This window comes from Phalacrocorax aristotelis, chromosome 1, assembly GCF_949628215.1.
Source record: "Phalacrocorax aristotelis chromosome 1, bGulAri2.1, whole genome shotgun sequence".
In the NCBI taxonomy this organism is placed as follows: Eukaryota; Metazoa; Chordata; class Aves; order Suliformes; family Phalacrocoracidae; genus Phalacrocorax; species Phalacrocorax aristotelis.
In genome coordinates, this window is record NC_134276.1 from 161,856,236 (window position 1) to 161,874,991 (window position 18,756).

At 51.2% G+C, this 18,756-nt stretch overlaps 1 protein-coding gene across 2 annotated transcripts; it reads right to left on the bottom strand.

Moving 5' to 3' along the window:
• Positions 1-893: 893 nt before the first annotated feature.
• CBX6 (chromobox 6) lies at positions 894-18,722 on the bottom strand. Of its 2 annotated transcripts, none has more exons than XM_075077468.1 (5): positions 18,592-18,722; positions 18,377-18,420; positions 18,125-18,190; positions 17,872-17,938; positions 894-9,685 (listed from the first exon to the last, which is right to left on the bottom strand). In XM_075077468.1, exons 1-5 carry the CDS (start codon positions 18,658-18,660, stop codon positions 8,765-8,767), a joined length of 1,167 nt encoding a protein of 388 aa, XP_074933569.1. In that variant the 5' UTR covers positions 18,661-18,722; the 3' UTR covers positions 894-8,764. The 2 variants fall into 2 exon arrangements, with proteins under 2 accessions (XP_074933569.1, XP_074933563.1); XM_075077462.1 differs by having other exon boundaries at positions 894-9,739.
• Between the last annotated feature and the right edge of the window lie 34 nt (positions 18,723-18,756).

An 18,756-nucleotide genomic window follows, 5' to 3' on the forward strand; every position in this document is an offset into this window, starting at 1 on the left:
ATGGAGAGGGCTCTCCCGTGACTTTCAGAGCCTTGGACACTGGAGAGGCATCTCGAGGCACCTGCAGCCTTGGCTAACGAAGCAGCAACTCTCACCCAGGAAACCCCAGATCACCCAATCCCTCCTCTGGGCAAGACCCGGATCACCAGGCAGAAGGGCACCCCCGGGGGCTGTTTTGTTCAGAGCCAGCTCGATGGCAACATCCCAGAGCTGTGCCCAGACACACCCCTTTCCCAGCACCCTGAAGTAGTGGCTCGCCCACGTTTCTCTCCTGCCCTCCTGGAGAGCTTGCACCCAAAACACACCTGCTTTCCCCTTCACACCTCATGCCAATAGCGCTTTCTCCCCCACCTGAAATTTTGCTGTAACCTTTTTATATTTAGAGACTAATGCAGGGAAGTTGGGGCTTTGATTACATACACTAAGAGTATTTTCACCTTATTTCTTAGATTAGCACATGACAAAGTGCACTCAGGCAGATGTTTTGGAGTTGGGAAAAACCTAAAGTGTTTTTAGCCACCCAGCGCAAGGTTGTGCTCAAATCTTCATTTCATTTTTAAAAGAAAAGGACACAGGAAACCCGTGGGAGGTTCTCCAAAGCACTTTGGAGGAACTTGTTCAGGTAGCCCTTGCTACAGCTTGGCCTTCCCAAAGTGCCCCCTCTTCCCTCAGCATTGCAGGAACAGTCTCACTCGTCTGTTGGAGCTTCTCTGTGTCCAGAAGGGTCTGAAGACCCAGAACTGACCCAGAGTAGGTGAAAAGGTGTTTGTATTTGACTGCAGAGCTGACTGATGCTGCCTCAGGGCAGGTGTTTCAGTATCCGCCCACCTGCTCCACGGGTCGCTTACACCCGGAGCAGGTCACAGCGCACCAAAGTAAGAGAAGACAACAGGTTTTGGAATGTAACAATTTATTGGGGTTAATTTTTTTTTTTAAGTTTTTAACTCCCCATTTCTGGCATTGATACAATACTCAAGAGCAGCAGAAAGAACAAAATGTACAAGAATACAAGAGTAATTAGCACAACCCCCACCCCCAAACCTGGAGCAAACCATTCTCTTGTGGGAAGCGCCAGGGGAAGGGGAGATTCAATCGCCCCTCCAGTGGCTATGCCTCCCACCCATCCGCTCTAGACAGAGTTTAGCCAGCTGGGAACTGGATTAAAAAACAAAAAAAACAAAACAAAAAACTGAACAAACACTATATTTAAAATGAAAATTGCAAGACAAAAAATATATAGATATACAATTCATCCGTGCACAATCCTTAAATGCATTTTTTTCAAAATAAAAAAATTACAAGATACATATTTATTTTAAATTAAAAAAAAAAATTACCACCTTCACTCTGTATGCCAAGTGAGGGGAAATGAAGAGACAGATGGGTTGCACCAGAACCATCAGCACTCTAGGAGTTAGGTCTGGCCTTCTCTAAGAGAAAGGATACGGCTCTGATGCTGCCAAAACTTAAGCACAGGCAGAATCTGAAGCACCCAAGTACCACAGAGCTCACGGGGGCAACTTGCCTGCTCCAAGTTCAGTATTTGCAGGGATCTGCAGGATTTGAGCTTAAGCTTGGCACTGGGGAAGGTGAAAGGAAGGAACAGATTAGGCAGGCCGCTGCCCTCCACCACCACCGGACAGCCTTCTATCCAAAAAGAAAACAAAACAAGAAAGAGATATCCCAAAATAGAGAGAGACACCTCTATTCTTAAGGAGCGTACAAGGCTTAATGGCAGGGCAGAGAAGAAGGGGAGGACAAGACAGCATACCACGTTGATTAGCTTGGGGGAGGCACAGGCACAACAGCTTTTTTTGTTTTTTGTTTTTTTTTTTTTTCCTAAAAAGTCATCACAATGAATCTTTTTTGTTGTTCTGTTTGAGAACTTGACCTAAGACTATGTCTCCCTTTGCAGCCAGGGGGCTGGAAGCAGCAGGCTCCCTCCAGGAGAGCTAAAGAGCACCTACCTGCTGCTCTGCACAGAAGGAAACCCTCGGCACGCCCGGAGAGCGGGGGGCAGCTGAGGGATGCTCAGCAGCACGTAAGGGCCCTGCTAGTCCTACAACGCCCCAAAGCCCCACAAGATGCTTTGACCCAGCCACGCTCCTGCGGTTCAGTTCAAGCTCTAAGTGCTCGGCTGAACAAGGAACAAGGTCAAGAACCGGGGCCCTGCAACAGGAATTAACACTTCAGCTGTTTGTCCCGACAATGCCCCTTCCTTCCCACCAGATATATTTTCTGAGCCGCTGCTGAAGCTGGCATCACACTGACTGCATCTAGCCATAGTTCTGTCACCTTACTTCTTCCCCACGCTGCAGCATGCTGCTTGCTGCCCACCTCCCTGCTCCACTCCACCCAGGAGCAGAGAGGGCATCCCCGTTCCTCCAACCCCAGCGCCATCTCTGCCAGCACTCTTGGATGGGCGCCTGGAGGGAGAGGGCTCAAAGCACAGCACCCACCTAAGGTGGAGGGACTCTCACCCTGAGGACCGCGCTTTTGGACAGTCCTGGAGACATTTTATTTCCCCAACAGAGAAGCCAGAAGGGACAGAAGAGCTGCCAGAGGCAGCCCAACCACCACGGGAAGGACAAACTGACTACACCTCCCTTCATTCCTGGAAGGAGAAATTTAAAGGAATGGAGAAAGAACTTAGGGCTCTGCAACATCCTTATAGGCGAGGCAGGTGGGACACAGGGCACCTCAGACTCACCACACAGGTGAAGCTGCTGGTGCCAAGGCTGCGGACCCTGCTCAAGCAAGGGCGCAAACCCCACTAGCCACCTCAGTCTGACACAGGGCAACACAGAAAGGGGAGAAAAGTAGAGGACGGAAGGGCAAAGGTGAGGACGGAGATAGACTCCAGCATCTCCTCCCATCTACACGCCCAAAAACAAAACCATACATGTTGTGCTCTGGGGAGGGTCCTGAAAAATAGAATTTAAACCAAAAGCCACTTATTTGCTCAACCCCAAAGCATGGATGAAATGAAGACACTTGCTGGAGTTACCTAGGGAAGGAAGCACGGACAGGGAGAGGGGGATTTCTGAAGCAATATTCGGCACTCCTCCAGTTCTGGGCAAACGCTGTGGGAACCAGGCTGCCAGCACCCTCAGCAGGATGGTCCCCTCCACCCACCACCCCCTTCGCACGAGTGAGACGGAGGCACAGGGCAGCAACACAGCTGGCAGAAAGGCCACGGCAAACCAAGGAACACAACCCAGGAGGCACCAAATTCCCAGCCCCAAATCAACCCTCTACAGCACACCACCTTCAGAGCAGAGACCAGGAAGGCTATGTGCGGGGTGGTGGGTGAGACGGGGGGTAACAAGGGGAGGGGAGAGGTTTTCTTTTATATTTATATATTTATATATAAAAAGTAAATAAGATCCCAGCTCTTGCACGATTATTGGGCAATTGAAAAATGCAGCAAAAGCAAGCGACATTGGAGTAAAAGGATGCGCCAGGCAAGGAGGAAAAGGTCTTGTCAGGAGGTGGGGAAGGAGGTGTGGGGGGGAAATAAGCACTTAGCCAGACACGCACTCCAGGTTTGTTACACCTCCCTGGGAAGAGGGAATCTGCTCCCAAGCAGCCCCGCTATTGCCGTGACCTGGGGTGGGCAGAAGCGTGGGGGACTTGGGACACCATCCTTCAGCATGGCAACCTCTTTCTGCCAGGAGGTTCCCCAGGAAGGTGATCATCTCCAAACACTGGGAGCTGCCAAAGCCTCCTCTACAAAGAGGGGCTGGGAAAGGGAGTGAAATCCCTAGGAAGACTCAGCTCAGAGACAGCTCCTACCTGGTAAAAAGCAGGACTGTGGTTGGGGTTTTTTTTTGTTTTGTTTTGTTTCATAAAATCTCCCTAGGAACTTGGGTAAGGGGAGATGCAGAGAAATGCTCCCTTTCTGTTTTGAAAGCAGAAATTAAGCAGTGGCTCACCACAGCTGGGCCTGCTCGCCACACTCTGTTTCTCTGTCTTCCATCCCAAAAGGAGCTTGCATCTCATTAGCTTCACGCCTCCCCAGTCCCGCCCTGCTCAGCGAGAAGAAAAGAGAGCATGAGACAGGAGGCCACCACTCCAAGCTGAAGGCTGTGGGAAGCACTGACAGAGCTTGATGGGCAGAGGGAGGAGAAGTTCCCAAGAGCAGCCCAGGCTATGGGAGGCAGAGACATCTGTCACCTGCCACTGCAAAGCCAAGGGCACCAGAGAAGTCCATATAAGAAAAGCTGTCCTAGCATCGCCTGCCCGCCACCTCCTGCTCAGACACCAACATCTGGTGGCTTCCCTCTTCCCTGAAGTCACTCCTATGCACCAGATGAATGCCCAGGAGAGACATCTTTGATGGGGAAGCCAGCATGCAAGAGCTGCCTCCTTGCTTGGAAGAAACATTCGGACAACTCTTCCCCGCCACCCCGCTGGAAGCTGGAGCAGAAGGCAGCAGCCCTACCTGAACACAGCCACGTGAGGGTGCTCCCCTCCCCACCCTAAAAACCTCCAGCATTTGCTGGCCTTAAAAAGAGGGTATGCCTCACTTGGCAACACCTTGGAGCACACAAGGCAGCTCTCTCTCTGCCTCTGAAGATTCGACTACTGTCAGAGATGGGACACCAGACTACATACAGATGGCACTTGGTTCTCTGTCCTGATGTGGTGAATCCTATACAGAAAAATGCCATTCCCCACCTGACGCTGGAAGAAGCTAAGAGACCCTAAGGAGGGGAGGCCTATCTGCTTCCTGGGAGATAAGCCCACCATGTTTAATCCTGCTTGGATACGGGGGAGGGAAAAGAGAAGAGACAGCAGAGACTCGGCAGGAAAGGTACATGCCAACCCCAAATCTTAGCAGCTTGCTGTGCATGCAAAGTCAGTCAACTGTTTCCATGTTGGTGGCCTGATCCACGTTCTGGCAGAACGCAACCAGCCATTTCTGAGGGCCGCTCGGCCAGAAAACCACTTGGGAGACTCCACCTTAGCTCACAGGAGAGGTATGGGAGGGAAGGGAACTCACTCCAACGCTTGGGAGGCAAGGACGGGAAGGGTTTGTAGACAGGGTTCCTCCAACATGCAACTTGCCTTTTCAGCTCAGAGATCGCTGCTTAGTCCCAGAATGCCTTTCCCTCCAGTTCAAGCAAGTCAAACACCATCCCAGACACACATGCTTCAATACTACAAAATACTCTTTTCTCTAAGGACCATCTAATACCACTACAGTTTGTGCAATCACTGCATTTATTATTAATTTTTAAACTCTCTCTCTCGCTCTCTCCCTGTAGAAATTTTTTTTAAACTTTTCTTTTTTTATGCAAAACTAATCATTTCACTTTTTCCACTCCATCATAAAATCTCCTCTAAAAACACGACGACAAGAGAACAAACATGGCACAGACACAGAGAATATTTCCCTGTTTGGTTTTTTTTTTTCCCTAGGGGTTATGGGGAAGGGAAGGGGATACTTTCAAATAAACTCCTCCCTCAATCCCACACCCTTTTTAAAGGGCATGGATAAATCTTTCCTCCCATCTCCATTAAGGAGTAAGGGCAAAAATTCAGAAGGAAGAGTGTAACCCACGTGAATACGAAGGTAGGTTAGTCAGCCTCAAGTGGCTCATCCACCTGAGGGAACTTGAGGCTGCGTTCGAGTTAGCAGACCTCTAACTCAAAACAGCACAGGATCCTCATTTCGGATCTAGAGGTTCAGGGTTTGGTTCCCACCTGGTGACCCATCCAGGGAGAGATTTGTCACACAAGCAGTTGAGCTGTGTCTGCAAGCCGGATCCTATTCCTTTCTTCCTCCACAAAGAGGATCTACTGCACGAGTTCCTCTGCCACAACAAGTCCCCTCATCTCCTCACCACAGGAAGAAGGTCCTCATGGAGTATCCCTACAACGACCCACTATTTTGCTCTTCAGACAGTCCCCTTGCTTGTCACTCTGGAGAAAGGCAAAAACCCTTTGATTAAACAATTCCTGTCCCCTGCCCCCACAGAACACCATACAAGAGACACTGGGGAAAAGAATTCTGCCAAGTGAACACATCTTGGCCAAAACACATCAAGAGTTTCCTATTAAATTTCCCTTTTATCTCCCACTTAAACGCTTCAATTTTTTTTTCAGAACCTCAATACCACGAAACAAAACACATCACCACATACACACCAAACAGTAACTTAACAACCTAAAGTGACTGGCCGGTTTGCATCCACCCCACAAATAAGCTCCTCTTATCTCACAGCCACAGAATAATCCTTGTTGAGAAGGGGGGAAAAAACCAGAGAAGAATCTCCTCGCTATATCCCTAAGAGCGAGCTTTTCCCTATGCCTACAAACTGCTCATCTTTGAAGCTGCAGTCAAATGGATAGGCTATGCTAAAGTAAGGGATCCCCGGGTGTGCCAGGCACAGGAAAGATGCAAGAAAAAAAGACACGAAAATACAGGCAGGTATTAATACAGACACGCACACAAGTCCAACAAGTTATAGGAAGCCTTAGCTTGGTGAATGGATTGGGGAAGTCTCTTTCTCCCTGCCCCTAGCTTCACCTGTGAATGCAACGGCATCCCCAGAGTCCACTAAGATCTTCAACCAAGGAAAGAAAAAGAGGTGTGCAAAGGGTGGTGCTATCAGCACCTGGAATCCCCCTCGGACTGTCTGCGCATATACCAAGCCACAACAGGTGTGAATTCACAGTGCCCCATGGCTCTGAATTCAACCTGCTGTGAGGCAAGGCTTATGGGGAGGGCAGCAAAGATTTTATTACACCAACCCAAGCGCTGGAGGCAGGGAGAAGACAAGCTTTGGGCACAGAAGCCCTAATTAAGGTCAGAAGCTGGTCTAACCCTCTACCGCCCCAACGACACTGCTTGGGCAAACAAATATTGCCTCTCTCCCAGAAACTGCCTTCCTTCTACCCTCAGACCACTGCAACCACAAAATCACTACTCCACACGAGAACAATCCTTGGAGCCGGCGGCTCCAGAGTATCCTTGTGTGGAAGCACCAGAGGGGCCAATTCCACTTGTGTTCACCCGCCCAGGTCAGGTTTCTAAGTAGGTGAGCCCTGGCACGGGGTATTTTTTCCACCCTTTTCACCTCTTGCAGCATGTTATGTAGAAGTGATACCCCTCTGCCCCATCCCAAATAGAGGGGACAGGGCTGAGAGTGTGAGGCTCTCCCACTGATTAATCAGCACCACTTTTCCTTGCCTCTACAGGCTGAGCCCTATGCCAGTAGGGGCAGAAGGAAGAGCAAAAGAATGGCATCTCACCGAGAAGCTTAGGACCCATACAGAAATGGAGAAAGCCAGAAATGGCGGGAGAAAGAGAGAGCTTATTTTGGATGTAAATAAGGGTGGTCAGGGAAAGAGGGAGCTGTGGTTAAAGAACGGCAAGCTGTGGTCTTGCTCGCTCCTACTTGCAAGGGGCAAAGAGAAGGAATTTCTAGATCAGCACACGGGAGCTCTTGGGGAAGAGATCCAGTGCACATGCATACAATGCGAAAGAGACAGTTATTTCTTATTAGCACCTTTGGTTGACAGTTGTAAGGGCTGTTTCAGATGCTGAAATGACAGAGGGGAACCCTCGTCCAGGCCATCCACCACAAGGAAGGGAGAGCAGGGGAGATGAAAGGAAGCAGGAAGAACAAATGACCCACCTTAGTATCCATCCATCCTTCCGAGGGAGCAGGGGAAGCAAAAAGGGTTGGAGGAAGCCTACACGTAAGGCGGGAGACCAGCCTCACCCAGCTCGGGCAGCATCACGCTGTCAGCGTATCTTCCCTGACCCGAAGGATGGATGCACGGCCCACTCCACTTCCACCACAGAAAGGCCGGGGAAGGGCATTTCATGCCCTCTTCCCCCAGGCAAGTGCAAGTGATGAACACCAGGAGGAAGATCTGGGCCAGAAGCAGAAACCCCTTTTCTTCCCTTCCCCCTGCAAAGCTGAGCAAGTTGGAAGATGCAGCAGAAAAGGGACCAGGCCATCTGAAAGTACCCATACAACTGCCAAGGTAGCACCAATAGTCAAAGGAAACAGGAAGCCAATATGGGGCATATGCTGCATGGGGCACCCCCCTACCACCCCAGCTTTGCCTCAAGCACCTTCCAAGCATGACACTTCACCTGCCCCTCTCCCCTTTGGTCTGGGGGCATCTGGATCAGCCACTGCCATGAGAACAGCATGGAAGACAGCAGATCCAGGCCACAGGCCAAGAAGGGGAAGGACGGCAGGATCGGAGTCATGGCAAGTGGAAAACACAGGAATGGAAGAGACTGCATGCACATTGTGGGAGAAGGCTTGGGGGGCATGGGCGAGGGCTTCAATCCTCTAACATCCTCCCCTCGAGGGTCTGGAGATCCTCTTCAGTTTTTGTCAAAGATGGAAGGGGAAGGAGGAAGAAGAGCACCTTCCCCACCACCCCCACAGGCACACAGACACATGCTCACCCATCCCTCATCCCCAAAGGCTCCACCGCCCGTTGGACGACAACACATTCAAGGACAAACAACCACTCCCGAGCCCCACCACGACCCTCCCTGCCTCCTCCCAGCAGCAGTGACACCCAAGAATGGTGGGTGCCCCCGCTCTGCCCCACTGACACGCTCCAGCCTCCAGGCAAGAGGGAGTGGGTGGGGGAAAGGAGGAGGAAGGGTGGCAGTGAGGGCAGAGGGACAGCCAAGGGGAGAAGGAGAGAACTAAGGACAGCCATTCGCACCATGACTTCTCGCAGGTAGAGCTCCCCCCATGCCCCTGGAGCAGGGGGACCTGGCTGCTCACTTGCTGCCTCCGCCGCCACCACCGCCCGCCGCCACCTTCTCAAAATCCTCCGCATTGCAGAACTCCTTGATGGTGACAGTGAGAAGGTTGCTGGTGACATCCGTGACCACCACGTTAGAGCAAGGGGACATCTCGGGACGCCAGTCGCCAGCCTCTTGCTCTGGGTCAGAAGAGGAAAGGGACAAGGAAGGTGTCTGCCCGCTGCTGCACCCTCCTGGGGGAGAACGCTTGCTGGTGGCGGCTGACTCGGGTGGGATCGAGAGGTCGAGGACTTCTGACTCGCGCCAGTCAGGGACGGCTGGGCTGAGGGTCTCAGGAAGCAGCTTTGGAGGGGAATCATCGGGGTCAGAGGAGGAGTGGGGAGCAGGCGATGGGCAGCCGGAGGAGCTGGAGCTGGGGGCATCATAGGGGGTAGAGCCCATAATGAGCCCACAGGGGGCTGCCTGGGAGCCTTCAGCCTCCCCTTTGCCCTCCAGAGAGGGGGCAGGTGCAGCAGACGGCTTATTGTAGAGTGAAAAGGCGCCAAACTTCATGTGACGGATCTGGGTGCGGAGAACACTCTCGCTGAACTTTTTGCTCTTGCCAATGACACGATTTCGGGACGGGATCTTGGGCCGAGCCAGGCCCCCGGCCCCGTTGGCTGGCTTCCCACCTTTGTCAATGACTTTGAGGTTGAGAATGATGCGGCTGCGTTTGGGCTCGCGGGGTTTCACCTTACGGTTGATGATGCGGACGGTCTCCGAGAAGGGCGAGACGGGAGGACGGATGCCTGCCCCGCCACCCACACTCCCGCCGTTCTGGGGGTCTGGACGGGGCAGGGGGCGCCGGGACATGCGGTGGCATCGCCGGATGTCTTTCTTGAGCCGGTGCACCGCAGCGCTGGAGTGGAGCTTGGGAGAGGAGGTGCTGGAACCAGGCTTGACAGAAAAGTGTACATCCCCAATGTGGAGGGCCTCCGCTTGGGCCCGAGCCTGCGGTGGTGGGGAGAGAGAAGAAAAACAGGGTCAGAGAAGAAGCCTAGGTGCAGCCAAATCTCAAATCGTGCATCACTCACCTCAGGACAAGAATGCTATCACATTAATGACAAGCACACATACACACTTATGGACTATTAAGAGCCACTGCCCAGCCCCCATACAAGCATGGGGTGCTTCTACACCCTTTTTGGGCAGTCAATTACCCCCTAGGCAGTGCCACTGTTGACACATGCTTTCCCCCCAGGAGGAAACTGCCACCCTCGGGCCACATTTCAGGGTTACAGTTAAAGGCTTCCAAGGCCTCCCCCCCTCAAGTCATCATCAGGCAACATGCACAACCCTCCACTGTCAGCCAACCAACCAAATGTCCTCCGAGGCACTGGGGCTGTTAGCGTTGAGTTAGCATTCAAAATTATGTACTAGTCACAAGACAGGGGACTGTATCAGTCCTCTACAAAATGAGCATGAGAATGGGGAGAGGAAGAGTAATGCATCCAGTTTGCTCTTCCCCTCCCACAACCAGACTCATCTGCTCTGGGAAGCGCAGTAGAAGGGGGTCTTGAGGAACACAGGTAGAGGCACGTGAGGATGGCCTGACAGAGCTGTCTTAACTAAACACAACAAATGCAGAGATCTGAAGCTTAATTTTAACCAGAGACCACAAGCAAGTTTTTTATCCTTACTCTGCTGTGGGAACAAGGTCCAGTGTTTAAAGCCAGAGACCAGGCCAGTTGGAACTCAAGTCAAGTTTAACTGCATCTCCAAAAAGACTGCCTTGTCCTTTTGAACACCACGCTTGTTTGAAACCTACTAACAACACAAAGCATGAACAGCACTGATTCAACTGCTCGGTGCCAGTCCCCCCTGAGAGCCAGGGTAGGGGAACAAGACTTATAAGATCTTCTGGTGCTTGGAGAGAATGCCAAAACCTGTACCGGTTCATGCACCAGAGACAGGAACATTTTCTGACAGCAGGACTAACAGTTTTGTTGGTAAGCTGAGGCAGTATGACCTGAAGACCCTGTGGGCACAGAAACCCAGAGCATATTCTTACCTCACCCCTTGTCAGAGCACAGTTGCTTGTAGGGGTCAGCCTCGCACCTGCGCCCTGCTTCTTGCCCAAAGAAACCCCCTTCCTTATTCCTTCTCAGCAGCAGTCCGAGGCAGAAGTCAGCCAGGCCTGGAGGGGACAGGCAAGCCCCCCCCCCCGATTGCCCATCTAGTGAGCCGCTTCCCCCATCTCGTGGGCACAACAAGAACTGCAGTGCTAGAAGACAGCTGCTTTTCCTCCCCAACTTTTCCATCCCGTTGCCCCCTAGCACACGCCAAGATCCAGATGGCTTCTTGCCAGCTAAGAGCTTAAGCACTCCCAACACCATCTCCTTTGTCACCCTGCAGGCTGTGCCTCCTACCAGAGAAACGCCTGGGGAAAAAAATGTGCCTGTAAAGGCAGGGATCTAACAGATCTAAGCAAGGGGCCTGGGCCAGCTCTTGCACAGTAAACTCAAAGCCCTGACCCTATATCCCCAGAACTTTGTCGTCACCCAGTGACCCTCTTCTCCCACCGAGATCCCCATGGGAACTGCAGAAGATCCTGAACGAGCAGAAAACAGATGTGAAGACATTTTGTTCCTCCCTGGCTAATGCTGGATCATGCCCTGCAGTACTACTTGTATCCTGGCTTTAAAATGACTGCAAAGATGAGGCCTCCTTCTCAGCTGTATGTGAAAAATGCAGACTGAAGGCTCACCTGCACCAGGGACGCTAGACTCTCAATTAGCTGACTGACAAAGAAAGAGGGATGAGTAACATGACTATCAAGGCAGGCACAGACACTCTCCACGTTAACCCTGGGCTGTACAGGGCTGTTTCACCTAGCTAGAGGGAAGCATCTGCAGCCCAAACCTCGACATGCCCTGCCGTAGCAGGAAGCATCCGTGTCCAGCTAGTTTCTCTTTGCTCAGCCTCATGCACTACTCCATGCCCCAAACTGTTCAGAAAATTAATAGTTAGACACAGTTCCCATCCCAGGCACCCTACAAGCTGGAGCACAGCAGCAGCACCAGATGAACCCCACACTGTGTACAACTCTCCCCCTCCCATCCCAGTGATGTACAACTTAGAGACCCCGCAGATCCCATCAGGAGGTCACAGGCACAGACAGATGCACATCTAGGGCTGTGCTTGCCCCCCATCTTCACAGGTCCCTCTGAAGCAGCTGGCAGACACCAGGACAAGCTACAGTTTGCTTTCTGACATTACATACCAGCACAGCCTGGATTAACAGTTTTATTCTTCCTTTCCCCCCTCACCCTTCCCCACCACAGCCAGCCCTTCCAGCATTGCTGCTCTTGTGCTTTGGGCTTCTTGCCAATTTACCACTCTCAGCAGAGAGCAAGTGCAACACAATGTCCCATTCCAAAATATAGGACTGGGAAGCCAGGCAGAGGGTACAGGCAGATGCATGGGTAAAAATCCTTGATCCACAGCTTCAGCAGATAGACGCAGCCATCCTTCAGGGCCTCCCCCGCTGCCAACGCTGCATGTCTTCTGGATTAATTCACTACCCTGTAATCACCCCTTGGAGCAAGGGGTTCTGCCCCCTCTGCTCAGAGTGGAGCCTAATTGCTGCCTGCCCCCAGTGCTGCTTTCCATCACCCAAGTGAAACAGAAGCAGGCCTCCCCCCCACATCTGCCCTGAGCCACAGCTGCCTCATACATGCCAAAATTCCTCAAAGCCTCCCATCAACCACATTAAATGAAAAGCAATAATGCTGGGATGGTCACTGCCCGGCCATTTCCAAAGCCTGCCAATTTTCCTTTCTTGGCCTGTGCACGTTAATCAGCTCCTGCCCTGTTTTGAGAGACACCTGTCTTGGTTCTGTGCTTACACAGCAGCTAGCATAGAGCCCTGGTCCATGGCTAGGACTTCTCCAGTGTGCCAGAACCACTAGGCCTCCTTCACTTGCTATCTGTCTTTTTCCACTCATTTCTGGGGCACCTCCTCAAGGCTGAAGCCATTTCTAACTCATGTTTCAGCTCTCTGCATTTATTAAACTCTAGTTTCAGTAGTCTCCAGGTAGACTACATATACACCATCCGCCTCTTTCCCCAGATTAAGAGAGGGTAAGCTGCAACCCAAGAGTCCCCACCCAGTTGCTACACTGCTGTCCCCAGTGACCAGCTTCAACATGAGTTCCAAAGAGCAACATGCAAATATTCAGCTTACCTTGAGCTTGTTTTTCCAGGCAGGGTTTCAAGAAAAATCGTATCAGATGCTTTATCTAAGACCAGCCCCCAGAGCCCTCTCACTTGCAAAGCTCAGTATTCCTACCACAGGATCGGGTGTAATCAGGCATCAACTATACAAACTCAAACTCTGTCCTCCTGCAGAGGACAGTACATTTTCTGGGCTCTCCTTCTCCTGCTTCCAAATTTACATTAAGTAACTTGCTACGTCTGGTTTGGAGAAGACTCAGCATTCAGTTTTGTCTGCTGGAAACACACTTCTCCCTGCTACAGATCCATTACCTGATCTCATGCTCACCAACCGTATGAGCATGAGCTCTTTGAAAAACAAACCTGTTTAATCCTTTCAGCTGTGTCACCACAGTTTGCTACTTAACTCAGAAGTTTTCTAAATGGAAACCACCTCTCTGGGTTTTGCCATTTTCACCTGCAGGATTTGCTCACTGCTGAAGAGGTATTCAGCATGTATACAAGTAATTCCCTCTCTGCTTACAGCTCAGCCTACATCAGGATGCAGCTTCTGGAGTCTTGCTGCAGTGCTCTGTCACGAGAGCAAGGCAATTGCCGGGATTGCTTCCCTTCCCCCCCTTCCCTTTTGGGATACATATCACCTTTATTTAGCTTGTACAGCTTTCCCTCATTGCCCCTGGGAACTAATATATCTCCCCTGTTCCCTACTATTTCTGAATAAATGTCCCTTGAGGCCCAGCAAGCATATTTGTTCATTCATTCCCTTAACGCACTGAGGCACACAAGCACGTACACGGACACGTGCTTAGAAAAGCCTCTCTTACCTGATTTGTATCAAAACCTCTGCAATTTGGAAGAAAAAAAAAACCACACCACTAAAAAAAAGGCCTTGTAAGGCAACGGATTTCTAGTTAATTATTTCAAAATCAAGTCATTTCCAGTAGCGCTGCTGCACCATAGTAGCACTACTCTCTCATAAATTACTGGTTCTGCTTTGTCTTTTATTCTCCACCTGCATTCCCACAGTCCTTGCTCCAAACAGCATTCGCAAGAGCTCTTCTTTCCCCTTTTTGGCTGCCATTCTGCCTTTTTATCGCCCTCTTTCTTCTGCAGTCTTCCAAGTGACAAGGCAACAGCAAGCCAGTTCATAGCACAGTTCTCCCAAGCAACACTGCCATAAACTAAAGTTTCCCTATTGGATGGGGAACAAAATGCTACAAAGGGGAACGGTCTGTTTTCAAACCGCTTGGGGATAATTTACGAACAGGGAGGAGATCAAAAGAAACCCAACTCCAACTTTAGAGTTCAAGGAAGGGCGAAGCGACAGAACACCATGCTGCTCAGCCCCTTCTTCCCGTGCCCCCCCACAACTAAGGCTCTTCCTTACTCTGCTCTCCATTACTTCTTCCTCCCCATTAGCCATCTCCAGTCTTTTCACCTTAGTATTTACAGCCACCCCAAGTAGGGGTCTTTGCTAGCCACCCACTGAGCTTGCAGATCGAGCTCTGTCTCTTAACAGCACTTGCTAGACTTTATTAGATTAGTTGGCGAGTTTTGCATTCCTTTCAGCAGAGTGCTGAGGGAAAAGCAAAATAAAAAGAGCAAACAGAGCAGGGAAAAAGAGGAATATCACTATAGCATGTGTTATGTCTCTTTCTAACCTCACACCAGCTTCTATTCCGACCTGTAGCTGAAGGGCCTGACCTCAAGGATGACTTCTGCCAGACACCCAAGTAGTAAGGTGAGCCTTACGTACAGCACTACCCATTTCAGACCAAGGACTCCGTTTCCCATACTCTCCGCACAAAGCTTGCGGCATACCAGCAGCCTCCCAAGAATTACAACCTCCCGCCAAGCTTGATCTCAGCTGTGGGAAAGTTTGCCCCTAGCATGCAGAGGATAAAGACCCATTTCCTGCCCAAAACTTTGCAGTTGAAGTTTGCAGGGGTCATTTTCAACACCGGCCATCTTGATAGTGGTATTACAAAGCCTGAACTGTAATTTCCCTTTGCAGTCTGATCAAAAGGGCAAGTGTTAGACAGCTCTCGGCAACAGCAGCCTGGCTTACAAAGGCAGCAGGTGGCTGAAGATGCAGCTTTTCAAAGCTTTTCCAGAGGCATGGGCCACTAACCTGCTGGAATGCTTTCTGCAAATCCCCCTGGGTGCCTATCTGTAGCTTCTGAGAGCTAATCCCAGGATGAACCTAGCCCCAACTGCAAACTAAAACACCCACACAAACCAGGGGACCGAGCAGCGTATCGAGACACTTATTCCAATGTCTTACTGCAGAGTCAGAAGCCTAAGTTCTAAGCACCGACACACATGAAAAATCCTAGCAAGCCACTGAGTCAAAGACAGACTAGTCAACCAAAGTAGTCCTAGGCCAGACTCCTGTTTGAACATTATTGCATCCAGGCCTAATCTGTTAACAAATCAAAAATAATATCGTTCTAACTGCCAACTCCAAAGACTCCCTCTGGGACGCAAGAATCAAATTTCTTTCTCTGCTTCCAAAATTTTCACTGTCAAGAGATTCTGCAGCTGAAAGAACCTAAAACATCACTGGCAATGCATGAGGTAGAACTGAATCCCACTCCTCCCACAGCAGGGCCAGCGCTGCAGGGCTGGCCGAGGTCAAACCCACATCTTCAGCAGATCAGAAGATTTGACAGAGATATGCATATGACACAGACTATAATGCTGGTCTCAGCTGCATTTCTAGCCACAGTTGCATTGCTACTGGTTTGCCTGAACAAAGCTCAAACAAGTTCAGATAGGGTGAGCTGAGATAGGGTCACTTCTTGCTGCCTGGCTTGCGGTGTTATTTTCAGCGTAGGGTCCCAAGTCACAGAAAGCAGCAAGTCAGAGCACTAACAGAGCCACAAACCAAGCAGCAGTGCCAGCGCTCTGCCCTGCCAGCCTCTCCTACAACGTGGCACCAGCCTTCAGGAGAGCTCATCTCGCTCCCTATCGCGATCCATCTTCTACAAAGTACCAAGCCAACTCCACAAGCCTACGGTTTTTCAGTAGCGTTTGAGAAGCTGGCAGAAGGAAGATGTGCCACAGAAACGTGTCAGGGACATGATTCAAAAGATGCTGCTGAATAATTCAGGTTCCAAGTTTAGGGGGTTTTTAAAGGGCAAGGGGAGAAGAGGAGGAGTGAGTGGGTTTTGAGTTTGGAGGTTGATTTTGTTTTTTCAAATGAGTGAAAAGTTGGCAGTGGATTTCACCGTATCATGTTCAGAATCAAAAAGAAAAGAAACTGGTTACACACAGCAATGTTAAAAGCACAGCATAAACACTTCGCCACCACTCTGAACAATGTCAGGTGTTACAAATACCAGTATTTTTTAATTCAAGCAGAGAACTATTTTAAGCTGGTGGTTTCCCTTTAAGTGTTCCTCTGCATTGTTGGAAACCTAAACACAAGGGTTTCATTTAATGCATGACTGCCAGAAAGAGAAAAACCAACTAGTCTAGTTTCCATGAATAAAAAGTAAGAAGTGGTACATATCAGTTATGTTTGTAGTTCTCGGTCTGCAGATACAGAAAACTGTTAGCAGAAAAAACAGGCAACGAGGGGGGAGGAGGACAGTTCCATCAACAGGACTTTCCGAGGATTACCGCAGTCCCCTGGGTTTTACTCAGAGCATCAGAAAACGCCTGCTCCCACATTTCTTCTGTGCGCTTCGTTACATCCCCTTAAAGCAGAGGAGAGGTGACACCCTACCCCTCACTGCTCTTTCTGGTGCTCATACGGTTAAAGTGCTGCACTGACTTGAGTAAAGCTCCTACCGCTGTCAGGCAAAGGGAAGTATTAACCTGTTTCACAGATGGGAAAACACGCACAAAGGCTAAATGACTTGCCCAAAGCCATAGGATGACTTAGTGATAGTGATGCCTTACCACAGGGTCCACCCTGGCTGTTATAGGGCTTTATATCGCATCAGAACCAGGGAAGCTGTGAACTCACTCATCTGTCTTAACTGTACAAAGGTGTGTTGTGTTTCTACAATCATTTGAAGTCTGAGATTGAGATAGTTGGAGAGAAAGGGGAGTAAGAGGGGAACAAGGCAAGGAGTTTTGTCTATAGACTAATAAATCCACAGAGCTCCCACAGTGATCACATATGCGACATAAATTGATGGTAGCAATGTAAAGACACCAGATTTCTTAATTTAAAAATCCAGAAAGCAAAAAAAATGGGGGGGGCCTGCACTAGGGATTATCTTCCTCAGTCACCACTGCAAGCAAGCAGAGATACTACAATACTTTCTTGCAGAGGTGCTGGGTCTGTCACAAGGGAACTGGAAACTTCAGCCGCTATCCTATACAGAGGTGGAACACTCGTCCCTCCCACCCCATCCCCCCCCCCCCCCCCAAAAAAAAAAAAAAGCGCAAAACAAGCCTGCAGTTTACAGACCAAAACATGAACCCTTTATGAAACTCTTGTGGAGCACCTACATCCCGAAACACAGTTGGAGGAGTGCAAGTGGCAGCAGGATTCCCGCCACAGCTGCCCGATTGCTCAGCATGCTGCTAAGTTGCAGGGCACGGACTGGATGGAATAGGCTACTGAAGGAAGAGGGAGCGGGGCAGGATAGCTCTCCACTGCGGCAGCAGAAGGCAGTAAAGAGAGAAAGGATACTGGAAAAGAGATTGCAGCCTCACCGTGCACATCCGCGTGTACCAACTGTCCTGCTGGGGCACCCGTCGCACGCACACATGCTCTCCCCTCACACGCTTTTGCGTTCCTGCCCCCCACCCGCCTTCCCGTGGGTTGCCTCCGCGTTCCCAGACCCAGGCAGCAGGCACAAGTGACTTGAAAGTCCAGTCCTTCCAAGGGCACAAACCAGCAAGGTTTGAGAGACATTTGTCTAGGCCTAAGTTATTTAAATAAGAGTTACCTTCAGGAGAAAAGTTTTGGGCTTAGGTCCTCTCTTCTTGGGCCCATACAGCTCACGTTCTCGTTCCCTTTAGGGAGTCAAATTTGTCAAGAAGTTAAAACTTTTCCCAAAGGGAAACAGAAGCATAAAAGTTTGATTAAAAAAAAAAAAAAAGAAGAAAAAAGAGCAGGGAGCCCGGATGCCCTTTCCCGCTCGCCCACCCGAAGCCAAACCTGCAGCAGCCCCCCCAGCCCGGGCGGGGGTGAACACTCACTTCTGCTCGAAGGCAGCGATGAGGCGGGAGTCCAGTATGTTCTCCTCGGGTTCCCAGGTGCTGTACCTGCCGGGGCGCGGGCAGCGGGGGGGAGATGGACACACGACAAGCCGAGGGGTTAGCGCCCAAACCCCCTCACACACACCCCCCGCAAAGCCGTCCCATGCCCCCCACCCCCGCAGCCCCGGGGGCGGCCCCCGCAGGGCGGCGCGGGCGGGGGCGGGCGGCGGCCCCCCGGCGGGATGCACTCACTTGATGGCCCAGCCTTTCCATTTCACCAGGTACTCGATGCGACCCTGCAACACACGGGGGAGAAGGGAAGGGGGAAGACGGGTGGGGGGGGGGGGGTGTATGTATGAGGCAGGGGCCCGGCGGGCCGGCGAGCGGAGCGGCTGGGGCCTGGCGGCGGGGAGCGGGGGAACCCCGCGGCCGCTCCACCGTCCCCGCCGCGGGCGGCCCCCCCTCACCTTTCGGATGCGCCGCTTGATGATGGACTCGGCGGCGAAGACGCGCTCCCCCACTGCAGACAGCTCCATCTTGCTGCTCCTCAGCGGCGGCGCCCACAGCCCATAATAATCCCGCCCGCCCGCCCGCGCCGCCCCGCCCCCCTGCCCCCCGCCCCGCCCTCCTCG